This window comes from Cercospora kikuchii, assembly GCF_019650295.1.
Source record: "Cercospora kikuchii DNA, contig_00004, whole genome shotgun sequence".
Lineage (NCBI taxonomy): Eukaryota > Fungi > Ascomycota > Dothideomycetes > Mycosphaerellales > Mycosphaerellaceae > Cercospora > Cercospora kikuchii.
The window spans coordinates 39,473-59,287 of NW_025408585.1; the positions used below are offsets into that span (position 1 = coordinate 39,473).

Consider the following 19,815-nt stretch of genomic DNA (forward strand, 5'->3'; position numbering starts at 1 on the left):
TAGCCAAGGGCCAGGGGACCTGGACGATCCCGATTATCAGATCATCAATCAATAATCTGATGGCACGCTTTCGTCGGCATATGCCGCGACATGCCCCCATGTTACCAGCCCTATCTCGACTATTAGCGATCGATGTGGGCGGAAGAACCTCTGGTGCCTCCAGGCAGCCGATACTATCATCTTCACAGTCGACAGCCTATTCCAAGCAATCTTCTAGTCATTGGGCATATTCATCATGCCACTTACAAGAGCTCCGGTCGCGACCATGTTGCTACTGCTCTGCCTTCTGAGAAACTGTATAGTGGGAGCGAATCTAATACCAAAACCCGACGACTCTCAGTACTGCGCAATAGCATGCTCAGCTATTATCGGCCGGATCAAGTTCAGGGTGGTCAATGGACAGGTCGGCCGGCCACAGCACTGCTGCCGGCCCTGCCGGCCGATTCAGCGGCCGTGTCCGTCCGTCCGGACGAGAGCCTCTCATTGGCCATGCCGTCCACCGGAGCCCTGTCCGCTGTTCGCCTTGCCTAATTAGGAAGGATGTTGAAAAATGAAGCCAGAGGAAGGTGTTGTTAGCCCTCTATTCGCACGTCTGTCTGCTGGCTGTTGCCTTCATATGAGCTTGACATCTCACTGTCCACGTCGCCGCTAAAGTGATCGTCTTGCGCTCTTACCACCTCCTTTGTGTGTCTCTTCAACACAAAGTCGTTCTTGAACCAATTTCGCAGTAGTTGGTGTGATTGTGCGTAGTCTGTCTTCGTCTGCCACCTCTCATTGTCGAGAACGTGGCCAGCTAAGCTAAACTCACGCTCACACGCGCTCGAGCTCGCCGGCGTGGCCAGTAGGTCGAATGCTAGCTTGGACAACAATGGATATCGCTGGCGATTGTCACGCCACCATTGGACGACATTAATAGGCTTGTTGCCAACCATATAAGGTGTCAGAGGCTCGGCAAGATAACGCTGCAGATCGTCTTGCAACACAGTGTCCGTGAGCATTAACGATGCCGTGTAATCGTCGACCTCGCGTTCACGTGTCGCCGGCCTAGTTGTTGGTGCTGGACACCGCATCTTATACTCATTATAGAGCTCTTCAATCGCGTGTCGTGCCTTCACTGTCCATAGCGTGGACGCCTCGATATCGTCTTGATTCTGCTGCTGCGACTGCCGTTGCTTGCACTTCGCTTTCGCCTTATTCTTGCGCTGCGTATTGTCGTCTTTCATACCACCCCAGTGCTGCTCGAACCAGCTCATCTTGAGCGATGGATGTAACGCCACGGCGGCACGGTAGGCAGGCGTGCGATCGCTGAGTCGATAGTACTTGTCGAGCTTCTTCCAACCAAGATTGACTATCGCCTTAAGGTGTGAGTTGGCCGCGTGTTCATGGTCTGACTTCGCCTTCTCAAGTGTAGTTAGCAGTGACTCCAAAGCTGTCAACGACTGCCACAATCCACCGAAGTGTTGGCCATCTGCTTGGACCTTCAGCGACGCCATCTTCAGCGGCTTGAGAAGCTTCAATATCTCCTTCAACTCGGCCCAGTCATCCGCGGTGAGTATGTCTTCACGAAGGTCGTCAATGAACTGTAAGCAATACAGCTCTATTGGATCTTTGAGCTCGAGGCCACGCTCGATCATGTCGTGGTCAGATTGCCACTTAATCCCGCCGTTCAACACTAGCTCGACAAGTCGTGTGTCTGCCTCGCGTTGTTTTGATCGAAAGACGTGTCGTCGTGCCTCGCTATAGTGAGCATGGATCACGATATTATGGAGCTTGCCAACACAGCCCTTCTTTCGCCATGCTGTCTGACGATCGACGGCATTACGTAGAGATAGAGCGCGTTGAAACTCGTATACGATCTCGCTGTCTTCGAGCTCCTCGTCTTCCTTATTCATGTCGTTGCAAGCCTGGTCAATACACTCGATGTCGACGCCGTAGAGCATAGCCTTAACGACTAAGTTGATGAAGTGGCCAGCGCAGCGAAGGCGGCACTTGTGAGGGTGTCGGAGACTTGGTATTTCGCGCCTAATAGCTTCGATCGTCGTGTCGTTGTTAGACGCGTTGTCGGCCATAAAGTAGGTCAGTTTGGACGCGATATCATACTGTCTGATCAGCTTGAGAAGGATGTTTGCCTGCTCTTCACCAGTGTGATTGCCATAGGTTGGTACGAGTCCAATAAGTACTGTCTTCAGCTGATAGTCCTTATCGAAGTAGTGAGCATGAACACCTAAGAAGTCGGTGCCGCCATCGATGTCTGCTAGCCACGCGTCAAACGACAAAGCGATGCCGCTTATCGCCGTAGCCATATCGCTCTTTACTCGAGGCAGTGTCTTCTTACACAAGTCGACGATCCAAGCTCGCGGGGTGTTGTGAGAAGTAGGGAATAGCATCTCGAGAACAGGTTGACGATACGTAGCTAGCCGCTTCAGTCGTTCAGATGCTAGAGCGCGAAGTGAGTGCTCATCTGTTACGGCATACTCGAGGAATAGCGACCTCCACTCGGTACGATCAACAGGAGTCTTCTCGGTCGTCCTTTGACGCTTGATCATACTAGCGATGTTGCCGTCGTCTACCGGACGCCTCTTACACTGCTTGTACGTGCCATCGAGCTCGTAGCCATGCTTGCCTAGGTGTCTGCGTATCGAGTTCGTTCCTCCACCAGTCCGAATGACCTTCACCTTCCTGTGATCCTTATGGCTGCTGTCGAAGCACAGACGACACAGCCAGTAGTTGGTGAAGCTCTGAAGATGCGTAACAGCCTCACCATGCTGCCAGACCCACGCTCTGTGCTCTGCCTTGCCTGGCGGTGTCGGGTAAAAGTCGCGAAGAGCTTTTCCATCGACGAGGAAGCCGGTCCGCGTATAACGCGTCCGGAGGACGGTTCCGAGCTGCGATTCGGCGTGGATTTGTGTCAGGTCGATGCTGTGGGTGGCGCTTATGCTGGAGGTACCGCCTGCCATCGTGGTGTGTGCGTAAATGCCAATGATCAGGTGGGCGATCGAGGGACTTTGGCATGTGAAGGAAACGCGTCCCCAGTCGCGTTCTGAGAAGTCGCGCGTGGGAGGTCGGCGCACGGGCCGGCGTCTCTGCAGGCTGGCATCTGACCAATCAAACACGCTCTTATTCATCAATTGACCCAGACCCTAACAACACCCCTAGGAACGACATTCTCATCAACAAGGTCAATTCACATGCCATGGACACCGGTGATTCACTTACATGTCCGGACGGACGCTAGCATTAATAATGCCGGCCGGCAGATACCCCATTAGCTGTCCATCCGGCCGGACACCGTCCGGACGGCATGGCCACGAAAAATGACCCGTCCATTGACCACCCTGATCAAGTTCGAACAGAATCCAGCCGAAAATCCAGTCTGTTCCGGAGCGCTCGCAGTCCAATCAGTCTTCCATTGCGTCGACCACTATTGCGAGCCGGACGAGATTCAGCACGGCTTGAACTATCTAAACTGGACATGCACTCAAGAAAAGCGTTCATTTTTGAGCCCATACCAGCTGGACGGCGCTATCCATCTGACTGTAATTACTGCTCAAGAGGCCAAAGGGACCCGGTACACACAGCTTGTCTTACCTAGCGAGGAATACTACCAGGTTGCACTAGGATCCACAGTAAGGCACCTTTTCCGCTACCAGCAACTCGAGTTATTGACAATTTCATAGGTCACCCGATATGCCGCGACAGCAGCCTCTTGGGATTTTGTCTTCGGCTCGTACGGCTATTGGAGCGTTGTCATGCTGATAGCCATCTTTCAGCGGATCATCCGGGCAAGTGCTGCTAGATTTGGCTTCACTCAATGGCCAGCCCTACGACGTGTTCCAAGCGTCCCTTCTCTGGGACCCAGCCCGCCTAGGAAAGTTGTGACCACTATCATAGTAGTCTACGCAATTCTTTGCATCATCGCCTGTTTTCCCGCATATAAGACCTATCGGGGTAATATCTACTATGCTAGTGGAAGAATCGAGTTGGGAAAGTATATCTCGAATCGGCTGGGAATTTTGGCAGTCGCTAATATCCCGCTCGTTTGGTTGTTTGCTGCTCGAAACAATCCCCTTCTATGGGTATCTGGGTGGCCTTATCCGGTGTTCAGTCAATTTCATCGCTGGACCGCACGAATTACAGCTCTGCTTGCCATTGCCCACGGAATAGGCTACTCAATCACGAATTCCTACAAGAAAACGTATTATGTGACCTGGGATGAGAGCTACTGGCGTTGGGGAGTGGTAGTGAGTGAATCAACCTCACACGGGCTTCATGACGGGAGTAAGACTGACAACGGGCATCACAGGCACTTCTCGCGATTTGTGTCCTCATCGCTACATCGATCCCCATCCTCCTGGCCCGCTGCTACGACTTGTTCCTCATCATGCATACGGCCTTCGCCGCTGTAGTCTTGGGCGGCGTCTACTATCATCACAACGAGCTCCTTGAAAGAAATACTTATCACTTGTTCATCTGGATTGCCGTGGCCGTATGGATCGCGGAACGCCTGCTCCGGCTCGTCAGAATCACGCAGAACGGATATGCTCAAATCAGTACTTATGCCAAGCTTACGCTTCCAGAAGGCTCAGACATGCTGAGGCTAGATGTCACAGAGCATTTCAAGAGTTCGCATCACGCACCAGGGCTCGGACAGTACTATTTCATACGCGAGCCACTTCGGTGGAAAGGATGGGAAAGCCATCCCTTTACGCTATGTTCTTGGCCTCTGAGTACTTCGGCTCCAAACAGTGGACGTGAGGTTACAAAAGGCGCGGCGATAGAGGTCAATACACACAGGAGCAATGAATCGGATATGGGGTACTCCTTTCTGATCAGCCCCCGCACGGGCTTTACGAGTCGATTGAAGAGTCTAGCTTCAAGTCCCGCCCCCTCGTCTGCGATATCCCCGCAGAGGGTTGAGCATCAAGGCAGGAAAATTCGTCTTTTGCTGGAAGGTCCTTACCCTGCTACTACTCCGGCATTGGGCCCATCTGTTTCCATGCTTCTTCTGGTGGCAGGGGGCTCTGGAATCAGCTCTTGTATCCCTCGGCTCTATCAATACATCTCTCACGAAAATTACCTCGGAGTCCATCTGGTCTGGGTGGTCCGTTCCATGGGGACCTTCAACGATGTTCGCGAGCATGAGCTGGCCAGCTTGCTTATGAATGAGAAGCAGACGAGGGGTGTAGAGATAAGTATTTACGTGACGTCTTCACCAGGTTCTGACAGTGGGCAAGGCCGAAACACGGAGCGAGCGAGTCGTGAAGCAGACGATCAGTCGCAAGACACCCAGACCTTATACAAGACGTTTGCGGGTCGGCCAGACCTCGAAATCTTGATCAAAACCGAGCGCGAGAAGGCCAGTGTCAATTGTTCATCTCTCAGTATCTTCTGTTGTGGACCGCCTTCTCTGGCAATGAGTTGTAGAGCTAATACTAAAGCTTCAAAAAGTGCAGGGGGTGGGCCACCGACGGAGCTTGTTGCACATGAATATGGATGGTGATTTGGACTGATGGCACTTGGTCATGGGAGATGAGCCTGGAAAGACTTTGACAATGGCTTCTCTTCAGTCCAGTCGCGCTGAGAGACCTTGATTTTGCAAGAGCTAAGATGATATGCTCAGCTGAAGCAACATTTCGAGACAGGGATATGATTCCACGAGTACCCTGACCTTCTCTTTCACTGTCTGCTCTTTAAAAACGCACAGCTGATGTTGCATTTCAACTTCGTACCGGGCCGGTTGAGCTCTCATCGCCCTGTGTCGCTTCAAATGGAGTTTCATGTCCTGATGTGAGCCAGTCGACCCATCCTTGGATTGCTCATCGAATCCATGGCCTGTTTAGGGTGAAAATAGGGCAAACTTGCATCTGTGCCAAGGCTCTAGCCAATGCGGCCATGGTCCCATGTCACACATCCAGACATGTCTCGCCTTCACCGTGAATTGGCCGAGCTCAAGAGAGCGAAGCATCGCCCTTGGCATGCTTACCATGTAGTCTTTTAAGACATTGACCATGTCTGATGCAGACTAAATGATGACAACGTGATCACAGCGATCCCTCATACCACCGCCCAGCTCATCATGTCCCGCCTTTAAGCTGCCAGACCTACATGGGCTCCGAGAGAGTTTTGCGGTATTTTTTGAATGCCAGCAAGGAATGCGTGGGGCAGATGGTTTTGTCGAGGTGCTACCACACTCCCTTAGCTGGAGCTACCAACATAAATTGCGGCATGTCATTGATGGGGCATAGCATCGCCATCTTATCTTATCTCATCCTCCGATTACATTGCCCCAGCGATTCCATAATGCCACATTCCAGCTTCATGGACTCGAACGATATGGTCTTCCAGCAGGCACACGATCTGCCGACAAAAGTTCGAGCCGGTTATGAAGTGAGCTCACGCTTGATAGCTTCCCTTATCAATGAAGGCTTCCTGAAGGCGTCACCATGCAAATGCCCCATATTGGAATTATCGCATGGAGCCTCCGGAATTCGCGTACACGGTATCGCTGGCCATGAACAACAAGAGCTTTGGGTGGTAACATCAAAATCACATGCTTCAGGTGCGAGACTGTGGCACCCCGCCGACTTCGTGTTTCCCATTTGGATTCGCGATGAGCCTTCGGGATGGTTTCAGGCACATCATCCACGGGAAATTGCGGTCAGGGCCCGTGAGATGTCTTTGTTCGGTGCTGCAGAGATAGAAGGAGACTGGGAGGTGATTTTGAAACAGCTGGACTCTGCATTCAGTGACATGGGTATGTTCGCCCTGCGTACTTGTCATGGGGAGGAATTTGCGCTGACATCTGTTTACTAGTGACATGGCTACAATGGGGCGAGAACAGACTCATTCCCACCATCGAATCGCCGATAATCGAATGGGAGCAAGCAGTGGTCGTTGGCCACCCCGTCAATCCGGTGCGTGTGGAATAGAGAATCCAAATTCGTGGCTCGACGCTTACTTCACGACTGGACTACAGATAGGCCGTTCAATATTGGCGCACCACGGTGCCGAGTACTTGGAACCTTCGGAAGCAATAAGCCTCCTTCATCCGGGCATCTCACTGATAGCCATCGATCGCTCCAAGACTAAAATCACTGGACCTCTATGCTCTATCCTCAACAAGCTATTGTCTGAACTACAGCTGCCTCCGACTCAACAAAACGAGCTCACCATTCCGTGCCTCAGCAGACAGCTACCTGCCATTCAAGGCTTCTTCCCGACAGCCCGCGTGCTTCGACGCGACGCATTTTTCGCGTCAGCACAAACCTCACTTCGCACAGTCCAGATGCCGGATCATTTCGATTTTGACTTCCACATCAAATTTGCCCTTTCTTACACTATCGGATCCAATCTACGGACTATCACCCCTCATACGGTGGGTATGAGCCAGGAACTATCGAATGTCATTGCAGACGCTGTAGCAGACGACACATGGATCTGTCAGGAGGTCGCCGGAGTGACTGGATCACAGAAGGATGCCAAGATTGCCCGTCATTTGTCCTGTATGCTCCGCCAGAATCTCGAGCCACGCGCGAAAGCTCTCGGTCAAACTCTCATCGTCGTATCCGCATTGCGTCAGGTCCCACACCACCATTTCGAATGCATCGCAGCACTATTGTTCAATCTGAGAACGCCAGACTCGAAGCTCGCCTGGTTCAAACAGTTCTCTTCCAAACTCCTCCATGCTGTCCTCATTCCAGCCTTGCGATCCGGCATCGGTCTTGAAGCTCACGGTCAGAACACTCTCATACGAGTTGATATTGCAACCCGCGCCATCGTTGGATTCTGCTTTCGCGATTTTGGCAGCTGCAAGATTCACATGCCTACCTTGAACCGCCGTGGCCACTATCTGGACACCATGAAGCCTGGGTGCTGGATACCTGCTGATAGGGAAGAAGAAGCTTGGGACCAGCTGCAGCATACCGTGTTTAATGAGCAGCTGCAGTCAATGATCGGCCATCTCAAGCTGAATCCAGTCACCGCATGGACATTGGTACGGGATCAGCTTGACGACTTCTTCGCATCGAACATGGAATTCGAGGCAGCTTCTAGGATGCATGCCTACTTTACGCGTCCGATGGTGTCGTATAAAGCCCTCTTGCGCCTGGGATTCAACCTCAATGCTACTGACGTAAGTCTTTCTTTCGTGTGTATCCTCGTGAAGAGCTAACACGTGTATTCTCTCGGTCTAGGACATTTTCGTAGAAGTGCCAAATGCTCTACACTTCGAGGTGGTAAAGTGTACTGGACTAGATGCTGCGAGGAAATTCCAGTTAGAGTGAGAGCAGTTGTAGCCCCGCCCTGAAGTCCCAACAACTCAATCTGATTTTTCACTTGACTTGCGACATGATGCCTTTGCTCAAGCTCAACCGTGACTCAGTGGATGTAGGCGATCGCATTATCTCCGATCGAGCGTTCCAAGTCGTAATGTGGACTTCTTCATCTGGTCATCGCCGTCGATTTTGGTTGAGAAGATCGCGGCGAGTCTGTCACAGCATGGACGCGTATCGGCATTTAGGGAATTGTCGACAGCTGGGACTGCCAATCCGAACTGAGGATCGAGGGCGGCATAATCTCCAGCCAGATGTCGTGAGAGGTCATGCGCTATTACTAGCAAAGTGCTCGCCGGTTAGCCAGCGGCAAAGAACGATGAAGGGAAGCCGGATCATGGTTTTGCCGGCTCCGGCGCCACTCTCTGTATGGCAACGGCCGAACTTCACCGACTTCACGTCTCCCTCCTCCTCCTCCTTGTGCAGCACGCTTATCGGGGAACGGACCCAGACTTGTTCGCCACCACATGACCATTCTTACAGCCCGGCGGCTCAGCGCAGCTCGAAGCGTGAAGCTGGTAGCTGATGAGCGAATCAAAGCATGGCACCGGGGAGGCCGCCCTCCACGTCACCGCGTGACACCAGCTTGGCAGATGCCGCGAGCGAGAGGACCGCTCATCGTGGACTGCGTCTGTAGGCTTAGCGGTCTCGCAACGAGCTCAAAATGACCTGCCAGCGATTGTGCCTGAGAGCTTGGAAGAATCAGGACGCGATTATATCTCCGACGAAGACGTTCACGCCACCTGCATCCGGCAAGTGTGGTTGCCTGCAACGATGACCGAGGGGCCCTCCTTGCCGCCCTCTGCATCCACACTGCATAGCCCTCAAAGAGCTTCGGAATCTGCTCCGATGAGCTGCCTGGATGATGCTATACGACGTGGCAATCTTCAAGACCCGGCAACTGCCTCTGCGATCTGCATTGTGATCCATCCGGCAATGCTTACTGCGACACAGGGCACTGGGGCACTGCTGGCCTCGGCACTCGGCCACGCCTGCCAGTCCAATGGTACGTCGTTTCGCGCTGGGCACATGCACACACCGATCCAAGCTAGGCGGCACCGCCAGCCTTCTACCATGCGCCCTCAATCATGATAAGCATTGTGCTGTTCGGCGACGAGAATACCATCTTTCCAAGGGATCAGATCCGTCTTCAATTTGATGGTGTCTTCTCGACCTCATACTGCTGCGTCGGAATTCCATCTAGGGCAGCGGATGCCCTTGCCGTCTGGGTATGGAGCCGCAACTCCCTCCGCGAGAGCGTGGCGATGCAGGAGGCGGTATCTACAACTCTCGGTCTCCAGCAGCGCCGCAGACGAAAGACTGCTTGCCATTCACGCATTTATGCGACTTGTTCAAGACTCTGGTACCACCCGACAGTATGTTCGCCAGCTTACAGTCGATCGACGGCTTGAGTCAAGCAGAAACGTGGCGACTACGGGCAGTGCTGCCCAGCGCAGAAATCCCTGCTATCACCGGTCCGATGATGACGGCACAATGCAGTGCGACCCGCCTTAAGCTACTCATCTATGCGGCTTCCAACAACCTAGCGGGCATGGATGATCAACAAGGGCGAGCGTCGGCGAATGTATCAATCTTGCAGTACTTTGAAAGCTTATCAGCAAACCTCTTTCGAGCCTACGAAAACACACACCTTGGTCCGACGCTGTTCAGCAATGTTATTTCGATGCGGCCAATAGCGGAGACCTTCTTCAAAGCGGCGGTAGGGACTGGCAACGTCGGAGTCGTCAGGCAGATTCTCTCGTGGCCGGAGTGCAGTCTCAGAGTCAACGATGTGGTGGTTATCGAGGAAAGCAGTGGTGTTCCTTTTACGGCGTTGGAGTTCGCGGCCCATTGTCAGAACCTTGCGCTCGTGGAACTACTTATCGACAACGGAGCTGATCTGGATGGTTATCGCACACGCTTGTGCAGCAATAAAGTGCGCGTCATTGGGGAGAATGCATCGATGAAAGGACGCTCCATCGCGGCTGAAGCACGGGTTCGCGGCAGTCTGGAATGCGCACTATGTCCAAGACTTCTCAATGACGAATGGTGGAGTCCCCCTGGTTACAACCCTAATTTGATCAGTCACCTCATTGAATGTGGTGCCCGGGTTCAACCTGTGAAAGATGGCTGGCCGTGCGAATATCTGTTGCACCAGATGGCCTTACCCGACCATGACAGCACTGTGGATCTTCTGGTCAGCCGGCTCATCAACTCGGCCAACCAGTGCAGTTGGATGGACAGCGGATTCTTTCATGTTGCTTTCGATAATCTGGAGCAGGCTGTACTGCACCGGCTCATCGATTACATGTGTAGTTGGGCATGCAATTTTGGTCACTGCGATCAGCCTCCAGGTGGTATGCCACCTCGGTTCCAATTCTGTCCGCCACAGCTTGCCTGGAGATCTCCGCTCCAGTTTCCTCTTGGATCACAACGGCCTCTAACCACCCGCACTAGGCTTCAATTCATTCTGGATATCTGCGCTGCTCGTGGACACCTGGAACTTGTCTGCCGGCTTCTTGACCTTGGTGCAGTCTGCAGCTCAGAGACACTCAGCGTAGCAATAGCTGCCAACCAAGTCGAGGTAGCACAATACTTGATGCGCCCCTCACGCGCCAAGTTGTATGGATACTCATCGCTACTGAGTTCGACTCCTCTTGCAGAAGCTATCTACCTGCAGAACACGACTCTCCTCATGTCTTTTCCATCCCTCGCAGTTAGCGATCTCGATTTCGAGAGCTACCGAGCCATGGTGAGAGCTGCAGCTGCGATAGGGGATCTCGAAAGAGTGCGCGTTCTTCTCGATTCGGAAAAGCCTGTGCACATCAACGCCGCCCAGCGCCAGCAAATTACCAATATCGCTTTACTGGAGGCGTGTCACCAGAAACGAACGAGAGTGGTAAGACACCTCCTCGAAGCAAATGCCTGTGCCAGCAACACCCGTGTAACATTCGACGACAGCACATTTTTCACTCGGAGCGCACTGGGAATGGCGATCCAATCAGAGGACCTTGCATCGATCGGGGCCTTGATCGATCACGGCGCTTCAGATGGGTTGGACTTCTACCAGATGACTGCTGTACAATATGCAATTCAAGCTGGGAATTCTTCTTTGATGAAGATGTTGATTGCAGCCGGCTACAGTTCCCGCGGAGCTTTTGATGTTGCAGTAGAGGAGGGACATATGCAACTCGCAAGAGAGTTGCTTGGCATGGGTGCTTTGATTGGCTCGCATGCCCTGCGCGGCGCCGTGATGGCCCAAGATGTGGACTTGGTCGAGCTGATACTCGTGTATAACACGTTTCCTATGGATGTGAAAGCACTCGAGGATGCCGTAACTTTAGGCAACGAACGTGTGATCAGTGTCTTGTACGGTCGCGCCGTGAAAGATGATCTACATTACGACCAAGGCCAACGACTTGAAATACTGGAATCTCTGGTACGGTATGGAAAATCTGATCTACTGAGTCCTTTTCTGCCACGTGATAATGCCCGGATGTCATCTTCTGGGATCCAACTGGACTGGCTTATCCGTCCGCTACTGGCCGCCATCGAATTCAACGGAAGCGCAGCGTTCGAACTCTCTCGGGCAGTGCTGGAAGCGGGCGCTAATCCCAACACTTTGTGTTCGCAGCATGAATTGGAAGCAAGCACCAGGAGTCAACGCGACCGCCATGGTCCCTCGAAGGATACAGGTGAACGAATCGTTACTTCGGCCCTACTGGAAGCTATCCGTCTTGGGAAGGAGGACATCGTCCAATTGTTGATTGACTTTGGAGCGGATGCCAATATGTCTGCATCAAGAGGCTGCCGAAAGACACCGCTACAGCAGGCTGCCGAATCCGGTTCTTTGACGCTCGTTGAGATGCTGTTATTGCATGGGGCCGACGTCAACGCGGCTCCAGCAGTGCGACATGGAACTACCGCGCTTCAGCTCGCTGCTAAGCTCGGATACATCGGCCTTGCTGAATTACTGATTGAGCGTGGCGCTGATATTTGTGCTCCCGGTGCTGTGATCGGCGGACAGACGGCGTTTGCGTCGGCAGCTGACTGGGGAAGATTCGACATGATCAAATACCTTGCGTCTCGAGCCGAGATACCTGATGACGAGCTTCGGAATGCACAGAGATTGGCGCAAGCTAATGGGCATGGCGCAGTCGTTGAAGGAATCGAGTGCATGATGCTGCAACGACACAATCGGCCTCGCGATATGGGCTACCGTTCGGCTATCCCAAGCATCCACAAGGCAACTGTGCCGAGCGCAAGCCATTTCGGAATGCCTGGAGACATCACGATGTCTAGCGGCAAGCAATCAGAAGCCTTAAGGTTCTTGTGCGCTATATTTCGCCGTGTACAACAAGAGAAAACGACACAACTCAACCAAAAAACGCCAGCTGAAATACCAGGTGGCCCGGCAGTACGACTTTGGGAGGCAGGCTCGAATGACGTGCATCCGGCTTTCGAATCGCCCAATATCTGCTACGCCTCCTCAGACTCTCGTCAGGACCCTTCGACATCTTGGACGTCCAACAGATCTCCACAGCCCAGAGCTATGCCCTCTCGCAAAGATATCATCGAGCTGGGTGGATTGAGCTCACAACACGTGTGCAGAAAATGTCAAAGGCAATTCTGCAATGCATCAGCTCTGAGTCGGCACAGACGTACGAAGCACACGGCTCCTACATTCAGGCAGGAATTCTCCTGCACACAGTGTGACCGAAGCTTTCGTCGCAAAGATCTGTGCGATCGCCATCAAGCGGCACACAGCAAGAATCCCCAAATGTATGCACCTTGTCCACGGTGCGATTGGCCGCATCGAAAGGACTATCTGAAAAAGCATATACTGATCTGTCGAGGCAAAGTTGCGGTTCAGGTGGTTGAGGGCTGAGAGGCGGGGACCTTGGATTCCGAGGCCAGCAGGAGGGCACATTCAAAAATTGTTCACGAATTGCAAATTGCCATGGACTATCTTCAACTCATTCGATACATGAAATCATAAGTCCTTCAACCACGTCGGAGTCCAAAGTGGGAGATCACGATTCTCCTTCTGCCTCTATTCTGCCAGATTCAAAGGGCTTCGTTGACGAGAACTCTGGTCGACTCCCCGAGGTCGAAGTCTAGTTCGATCGTCCGTCCTTTTATCATCAGTCCTCTTGTCAGGCGATGACCTCTAATACTGGGCCTCTCTTGGCGGGTTCTCGCTGCGCTTATACTGCGCCTCGCGAGGAGGGTTCTCACTGCGCTTGTACTGCGCCTCCCTTGGAGGATTCTCACTGCGCTTGTACTGGGCTTCTCTTGGTGGGTTCTCGCTGCGTTTGTACTGCGCTTCCCGTGGGGGCCTCTCTTGGGCATATCTTGCTGAGTTCTCGCTTCGCTTGTACTGTGCTTCCCGTGGGGGTCTCTCTTGGGCCCACCTTGGTGAACTCTCGCTGCGCTTGTATTGGGCCTCACGAGGAGGATTCTCGCTGCGTGTCTCCAGACCAGCCGGTTCCCTTAGCAGCAAATCACCTGCGATACATTCATCAGCATACCGTGTGGTGAGCAATACCGCTGACATCAAGTCGAAATAATGCTCAGAAGTATTCCATTCAGTACGTACCAGTTGGGAAGGCCACAGCAACAGTGGCAAGAGCTGCGACAGCAATGGTCAAAGGGCTCTTCATCTTGGCGGTGGCAGACTCAACGATTGTCCTTGAATGTCTTGCGGAGAGGAGTGTTTTGAGGTCTGATGTCAATGCCTTGGAGAAGTCGAGGAGGAAGCCCGCTTCTTATAAGTCCCAATGCCTTGGTCGCGACCGCCCGGCTTCCTTCTCGTGGGCAAGACTAGCGCTGACAAGTGAATGTACTGGAACACAGCAACCTGCCTCTTCGAGCATGGTATAGGACTAGTCTGTCACATGCACTGCACACTGCGGTCAATGGCATAGAATTATGCAGACTATCAACGAGGGGTATGGTGCTTGCCACTTCTGAGTCAAGCCAGACGTGGGTCCACACTAGAGCGGTCTCAGATGGCCGCAGTCGACTCTAATGGACACTCGATCGTACAGGATATGCAAGCCTCGGATGTGTTGCAGCAATGCGAGTATCTTATTGATGGAGACAGGTCACTCGCCGACTGGGTCCAGTCTGTCCATGTCCACTTCGTTGGGTGTTGAATCGATTGGACATGGGCTTTCGCGAGCGAATGACTCCGAGGGCGTCAGCCTCGACTCTTAGTCCCAGGCTGGGAAAAAGGCGTCACCATTCCTGATGTCCCTCCGCAATCACGTAAATATGGCTGAGGAGACGAGAGAAGGCGTGATAACGTGGTCTCACTTGACCAACCTGGCCATGAGTCAACCGCTTCTGATCGTTGGAGCTGTAGCGGTATACGCTATCAATGCAACAAGCTCGCCGCTGGTACAGAAATCTTACAGCATGTACGGCCGATGCAGAGGCGACGTTGATTGTCAGCTGCTCACAGTTAATGTTCATTGGTGGCTTCAGCTGTTAGCAACTACCGACGCCCAGGGTTCGGCCTCCAGTGCAGCGAGGTGCATTAGCTATGCATGAAGATAAAGACCCCAGGCACACTAACGCCATTGGCCACAGTTCCTGCATCGTCGGACTGCTATTGATCCTGTATTCACTTTTCTTGGCCGATGTGCTTGGCATTCTTCTGCATTCAATCGTAACGCACAGACGGCACAACACGATTGTAATTGCTTTGCACTGTACGTGTGCTAGCACAGAAATTGCACAGCAACTCAACAGACGCATGAGGTTCGTGTTATCGATCGCCCGCTAATCCACATATTACCCGAGACAGATGTGAGACATCCTCAGCAAGCGCTTCACCGACGCTTCGTGATCAGCGAAATCACGGCGATAGAACGGACACAGCACGTCGCAGGTGATGAGGGGCAAATCGCGGGGTACTGTATACTGCACTGGCCTCGCTCATGACTAGGACGTATTACGTCTTGAGCATTTGAATGCCATATCCGGAACCATCTCGGCAAGTTGCTCAAAACAGAAGCTTCCAGACACACTGAAAAGACATCACCAATGCAACCTGGACTGAAAAATGCTGTTGGGTCTTCACGTCTTCGACTGTTGTGTATGAGGGAATTGTGAAATGGCAGACGTGCCATATTTCCGGGACTGATTATGCTATCAGGCGGCATGTTGACATTCCCTCAACACTGCAGGACTGGCCGATACCGTATCAATCACTTGTAAGCAACACTATATCGTGATCGAGTACACATTTCAGATCGCACATGGCCGACGGCACTTCCTTGACCAGCACTAAAACTTGAACCCTAAGCTTGCTAGAAGACACTCTAGCTTAGCTGCATAGACCACGTCTACCAAGTGACGGGCAGACTGGCACCGTTCCTGGAGCTGTATCTGATAGCTGATGCCGTATTGTATAACCCCTCACAGCTCATTGACCTCTTGACGTACATCACTCACACCATGGCTTATACCTACCACGACACCAGCTCTCAATCGGACCTAGAGTCTGTCCCATTCATCTCTGAGGAGAAGACACAACGAAGGCATGGCTCCATTCTAAGCCGAGTTGTATTCGCAGCCAGGAGTGTGAAGAGAGATGTCTTGGTCGCTGTGCTGGCCAGCGTCATCACAGTGCTAGCTATTCGCAGCTATGATCAATTCTTCGCAGTGAAGACTGGATCGTGTGAGGACATGCAATATGGCAGTGCGTTTCGCCTGCGGCATCTCATTTGCGCTTGACCTCCAGTACTAACTGGGAATAGAAGACTCACCAATTCGTACGATCGACAGATCATTCCATACAGAGACATTTCCCGCATTCAACTACAGCTCGAGTCCGTACACTCAACATCCTTCAGAAGGCGATGTAGACGCAAGATGGGATGCTCTCGGAGTAGATTGTAAGCCAACACAACAGCACTGCACTTCGACTGGGCAATATTGACACAATTGTTCGCAGCTGGCCATTTCCTTGTTCCCGTATCAGAGGGTGACAAATATGGCTTCGACAAAAGCCGCCATGTCATCATGCCGGAGGAAGTAGTCGGACAAGAATCATACATCGTGTCGCTCGATGTAATGCATCATCTACACTGTCTCGTAAGCTCATCAACATCTCACAACCGCGTATCGCCACTGACCACAGATCTCAGGACACACTCAGAATAGCTCTCTGGTACAACCGAGAATGGTACCTCGAAAACACCAACGAGCACGCAACTCACGCAGTCCATGTTGCCCACACAAGTCCGTCACTTCCCTCCCCCAATTTCGACTTTGTCCCCACCATCCAAACTAACATCCTCCCAGACCACTGCCTCGACGCCATCCGCGAACGCCTAATGTGTCTCTCCGACGTAACATTCATCCCCTCAATCTGGATTGATCGCGAAGGCTGGATCCTCCCAGACTTCGAACGCGAACACAAATGCCACAATTTTGACGCAGTTCGAGACTGGGCATACGCGAATCAAATGCCTGGACCTGTCAGGAATTATACCTTCATTGCTGGGCCGGATGCGGAGCTTACTACTTTGCCGGGATTCTATGATGAGTATCCAGAAAGGAGGAATAAGGATCATAAGGTGATGGAGATGGGTGGGGAGGAGGGGCATCATCATGGGTAGGATGGGTAGATGGTTGAAAGGAAAGTTCGTTTATATGAAGGACACGATATACACGACCGAAACGAAATATCGTTATCATAACATTCTGTTCATACAATCTATTTCCTACACATCCCTCACAGCTCCCAGGACTTCAATGCGAGAACCTAAAATCCAACCTCTTCGCGCCCTCATCCTTCGTATTCCTCACATAATCCACCTTTTCCTCGCCCGTCAACTTCGACCAAGCTGCCTCCCTTCTCTTGTTCCTCGTAATATAGTAGAACTTGACGAACCATAGCAACACAATATTGAAGCAGCAGATACCCAACAGGATCCTATTGCCTCGGATGTAATATGGTCGATCGTTTTCTCGGTAGATGTTGACGCCGATGATGTTGCCGGATTGGACGAACCTGAAAATCAAGGTCAGTAAGGCAGCAGTCAGTGATCAAGGTGGTGGTGAGGCTTACATATTGTACAGCGCAGCAGAAACAGCTCTCGTTCGAACGGAGTTGGAGTTCCTGCTATTCCACGACACGACGATGGCGTGGCAGTATGGGTACGACAGCAAGCCAGTCAGCAAAGCGTATCGTATCCAGTCCGAAGCCGAGCCGCCAAGTGCCACGATCGCCGCGAGCCAAGGGAAGATCCAGATGTTCGAAAGCGAAGAAATGAAAGCCCTCTCGTTGAATTTCTCCGATACCCATGAGATGATGAGCAAGTTCACACCAAACATGAATTGCGACGGGATGGTGAGCAGATTGGCTTCGAAAGTGCTCCAGCCCATTTGTCGCAAGATGAAAGACAGGTAGTTCTGCGGCGGACTGGGTGGGATGTAGTTCGTCAGACCGACAAGGTACAACGGCCAGAGATCGTAATCCTTGATGCACTTCCACAGCCTGTCGAGTGTAACAGCTTGTCGGTTGTTCATATCGCCCTTGGAAGGATCATCGCGCAGCAGGCGATTGACCAGAATCTTCTCTTCTCTTTCAGTGAACCAGCCATTCTTTCCACGAACCCAGCCTTTGGTCTGACTGATAGAAGCGGGCATGAGTCCCCAAGAAAAGATGCCAACAAGCGCAGTGACGCAACCCTCGATCAGGAAGAGCCACTGCCAGCCACTCCAGCCTTGAAGGCCGCGCATCTGGAGGATACCAGCTGCCAAGAGGGATCCAAGAATATTGCACGTGCTGAGCACGGTCCAAAACCATGAGAGCCGGATCGGGAGCTCCTTGCTCTTGTACCAGTAGGTGATGTACAGCACAGTGTCCGGGATGAAGCCTCCCATGAGCAGCCCAAGGATGCATCTGACAGCATAGTATCCCGCCTTGTTCGTCAATCCGGCTTGCGCTGCCGAAGTGATGGACCAGCCGAGGATGATGAATGGAATCCAAATGTCGGGTCCAAGCTTTTTGGAAATGAGTCCAGATGGCAGTTCAGCGGCCAGGAAAGAGACAAGAAAGATGGTTTGACCTGTGTTGAAATCGTTCGTGTCCATACCAAGCTCCTCGAGCATGTTATCGGAGATGGCTGCATGGTCGTTAGCTGACATTACAACAATCCTCAATTTCCGGACGTACCTCGATTAATGTTCCTTCTGTTCAAGTCAAGTGCCATGAACATAACCCAGCACCAGGACATGATGCGAAAATCGACTTTGCGCCTCAACTTCAGTTCTTCGTCTGCACTCCATGTCAAGGTTGGATCGAAACGATGACGGCCTTCATATTCGGCCTTCTCGTAGACGCCTCGCCAGTAGTCCGCAACTTTCGGCTCGGAGAAGACATGATGACTGTCGCTTCCATAGTCTCCCTGGACAAGATCCTCCGATCGCAATGAGGGTGTCGAGTTCTGCAAAGAATCCGTCCCAATCTGAACATCCTTTGCAGTGAGCCCAGCCGTAGGAGCGACCTGGCTCGACAATTTATCCGAATGCGACGCCATAGCCGCGGAGATGTCGAAGAAAGGATGATGCGAGACCTACCTTGGCCCAAAACAAGGGCTACTGATTTATTATGTATAAAATTCCCACGTGTTTGGCACGAGCTGGCCGCTACCGAAGACGCGATCGGCAAGCATCCAGGGAAAAACTTCATCTTGCGCAATTCAGCCAAACGATGAGAAGAGCAGTAGCTTTGTCTTGCCCAGAAAGACGAGGAGGGGATCGATGGCATTGGCAAAGGAGTTTTGGGCGAATACAAAGACAATGCGTGCGCTGCGATAGGAGCTCGTGCTTCTTATCGCCTAGTGGCGACTTGGCGGGCAGGGCAGTGATGCGGACATGCATCGAGAATGGGGAGAAAGTGTGCCTGTTGAGGTGCTGCTAGAGAATTCCGAGCGTTCGCGAAGGCATGCGTGCCACGATTTTCCACGTGGAAGACGATGTCGTGATACTTGGCAGAATGTTGTCAATAAGCGACGAGCCGACAATGCCTGTTTCCAGAATCTCATCCGGTCGTCGGAAAGGCCGTCGTATACCGTTCGCATCTATGTCGGTGTATCAGTACATGGGATGGTATTTCGCATTCCTGGTACTGGGCAGCAGGTCGTGGTAGAAGGAAATGTTGGAGTATAGAAAGCACTCAACGAGAGCTTGGGATGGCAGCAGTTCACCTCGACCTTTTCCGACAAAGCGGCTTGTCCGAGCTGCTGTATCACATATCATCATTTCAACGCTCCTGCTTCCGGCGGCTACGCGTCTACTGTCCGTTCGTAGCAGCCGCGCCGTGCTGCCGGTGCGATGGTTTGCAGGCTCATGCCATCGAGACGACAAGGGGAGCAGCCGATGATCTGGCGCCTTGGGTGTCATCACCTTCACCAACCGCGTTTAGCGAGGTATCTGCTCTTCACACCACCGTGGGATGGCTCTCAAT

General features: G+C 52.4%; 6 protein-coding genes across 6 annotated transcripts; 4 read left to right on the forward strand and 2 right to left on the reverse strand.

The window, feature by feature from the left end:
• Window positions 1-3,314: 3,314 nt before the first annotated feature.
• Window positions 3,315-5,500, forward strand: CKM354_000625400 (uncharacterized protein; the record flags this gene model as incomplete). Its single annotated transcript, XM_044801560.1, has 3 exons — window positions 3,315-3,626; window positions 3,678-4,241; window positions 4,304-5,500. The coding sequence occupies 3 exons, from the start codon at window positions 3,315-3,317 to the stop codon at window positions 5,498-5,500; spliced, it is 2,073 nt and encodes a 690-aa protein (XP_044657495.1).
• Window positions 5,501-6,300: 800 nt separating this feature from the next.
• Window positions 6,301-8,282, forward strand: CKM354_000625500 (uncharacterized protein; the record flags this gene model as incomplete). The annotated part of the gene is made up of 4 exons (XM_044801561.1): window positions 6,301-6,754; window positions 6,814-6,914; window positions 6,977-8,131; window positions 8,193-8,282. 4 exons carry the CDS (start codon window positions 6,301-6,303, stop codon window positions 8,280-8,282), a joined length of 1,800 nt encoding a protein of 599 aa, XP_044657496.1.
• Window positions 8,283-9,561: 1,279 nt separating this feature from the next.
• Window positions 9,562-12,776, forward strand: CKM354_000625600 (uncharacterized protein; the record flags this gene model as incomplete). Its single annotated transcript, XM_044801562.1, has 2 exons — window positions 9,562-12,662; window positions 12,737-12,776. The coding sequence occupies 2 exons, from the start codon at window positions 9,562-9,564 to the stop codon at window positions 12,774-12,776; spliced, it is 3,141 nt and encodes a 1,046-aa protein (XP_044657497.1).
• A 724-nt stretch (window positions 12,777-13,500) lies between these two features.
• Window positions 13,501-13,993, reverse strand: CKM354_000625700 (uncharacterized protein; the record flags this gene model as incomplete). The annotated part of the gene is made up of 2 exons (XM_044801563.1): window positions 13,501-13,838; window positions 13,930-13,993. 2 exons carry the CDS (start codon window positions 13,991-13,993, stop codon window positions 13,501-13,503), a joined length of 402 nt encoding a protein of 133 aa, XP_044657498.1.
• A 1,801-nt stretch (window positions 13,994-15,794) lies between these two features.
• On the forward strand, window positions 15,795-16,960 carry CKM354_000625800 (uncharacterized protein; the record flags this gene model as incomplete). The annotated part of the gene is made up of 5 exons (XM_044801564.1): window positions 15,795-16,038; window positions 16,097-16,234; window positions 16,294-16,433; window positions 16,487-16,580; window positions 16,644-16,960. 5 exons carry the CDS (start codon window positions 15,795-15,797, stop codon window positions 16,958-16,960), a joined length of 933 nt encoding a protein of 310 aa, XP_044657499.1.
• A 133-nt stretch (window positions 16,961-17,093) lies between these two features.
• Window positions 17,094-18,886, reverse strand: CKM354_000625900 (uncharacterized protein; the record flags this gene model as incomplete). Its single annotated transcript, XM_044801565.1, has 3 exons — window positions 17,094-17,355; window positions 17,413-18,472; window positions 18,523-18,886. 3 exons carry the CDS (start codon window positions 18,884-18,886, stop codon window positions 17,094-17,096), a joined length of 1,686 nt encoding a protein of 561 aa, XP_044657500.1.
• Window positions 18,887-19,815: the final 929 nt, after the last annotated feature.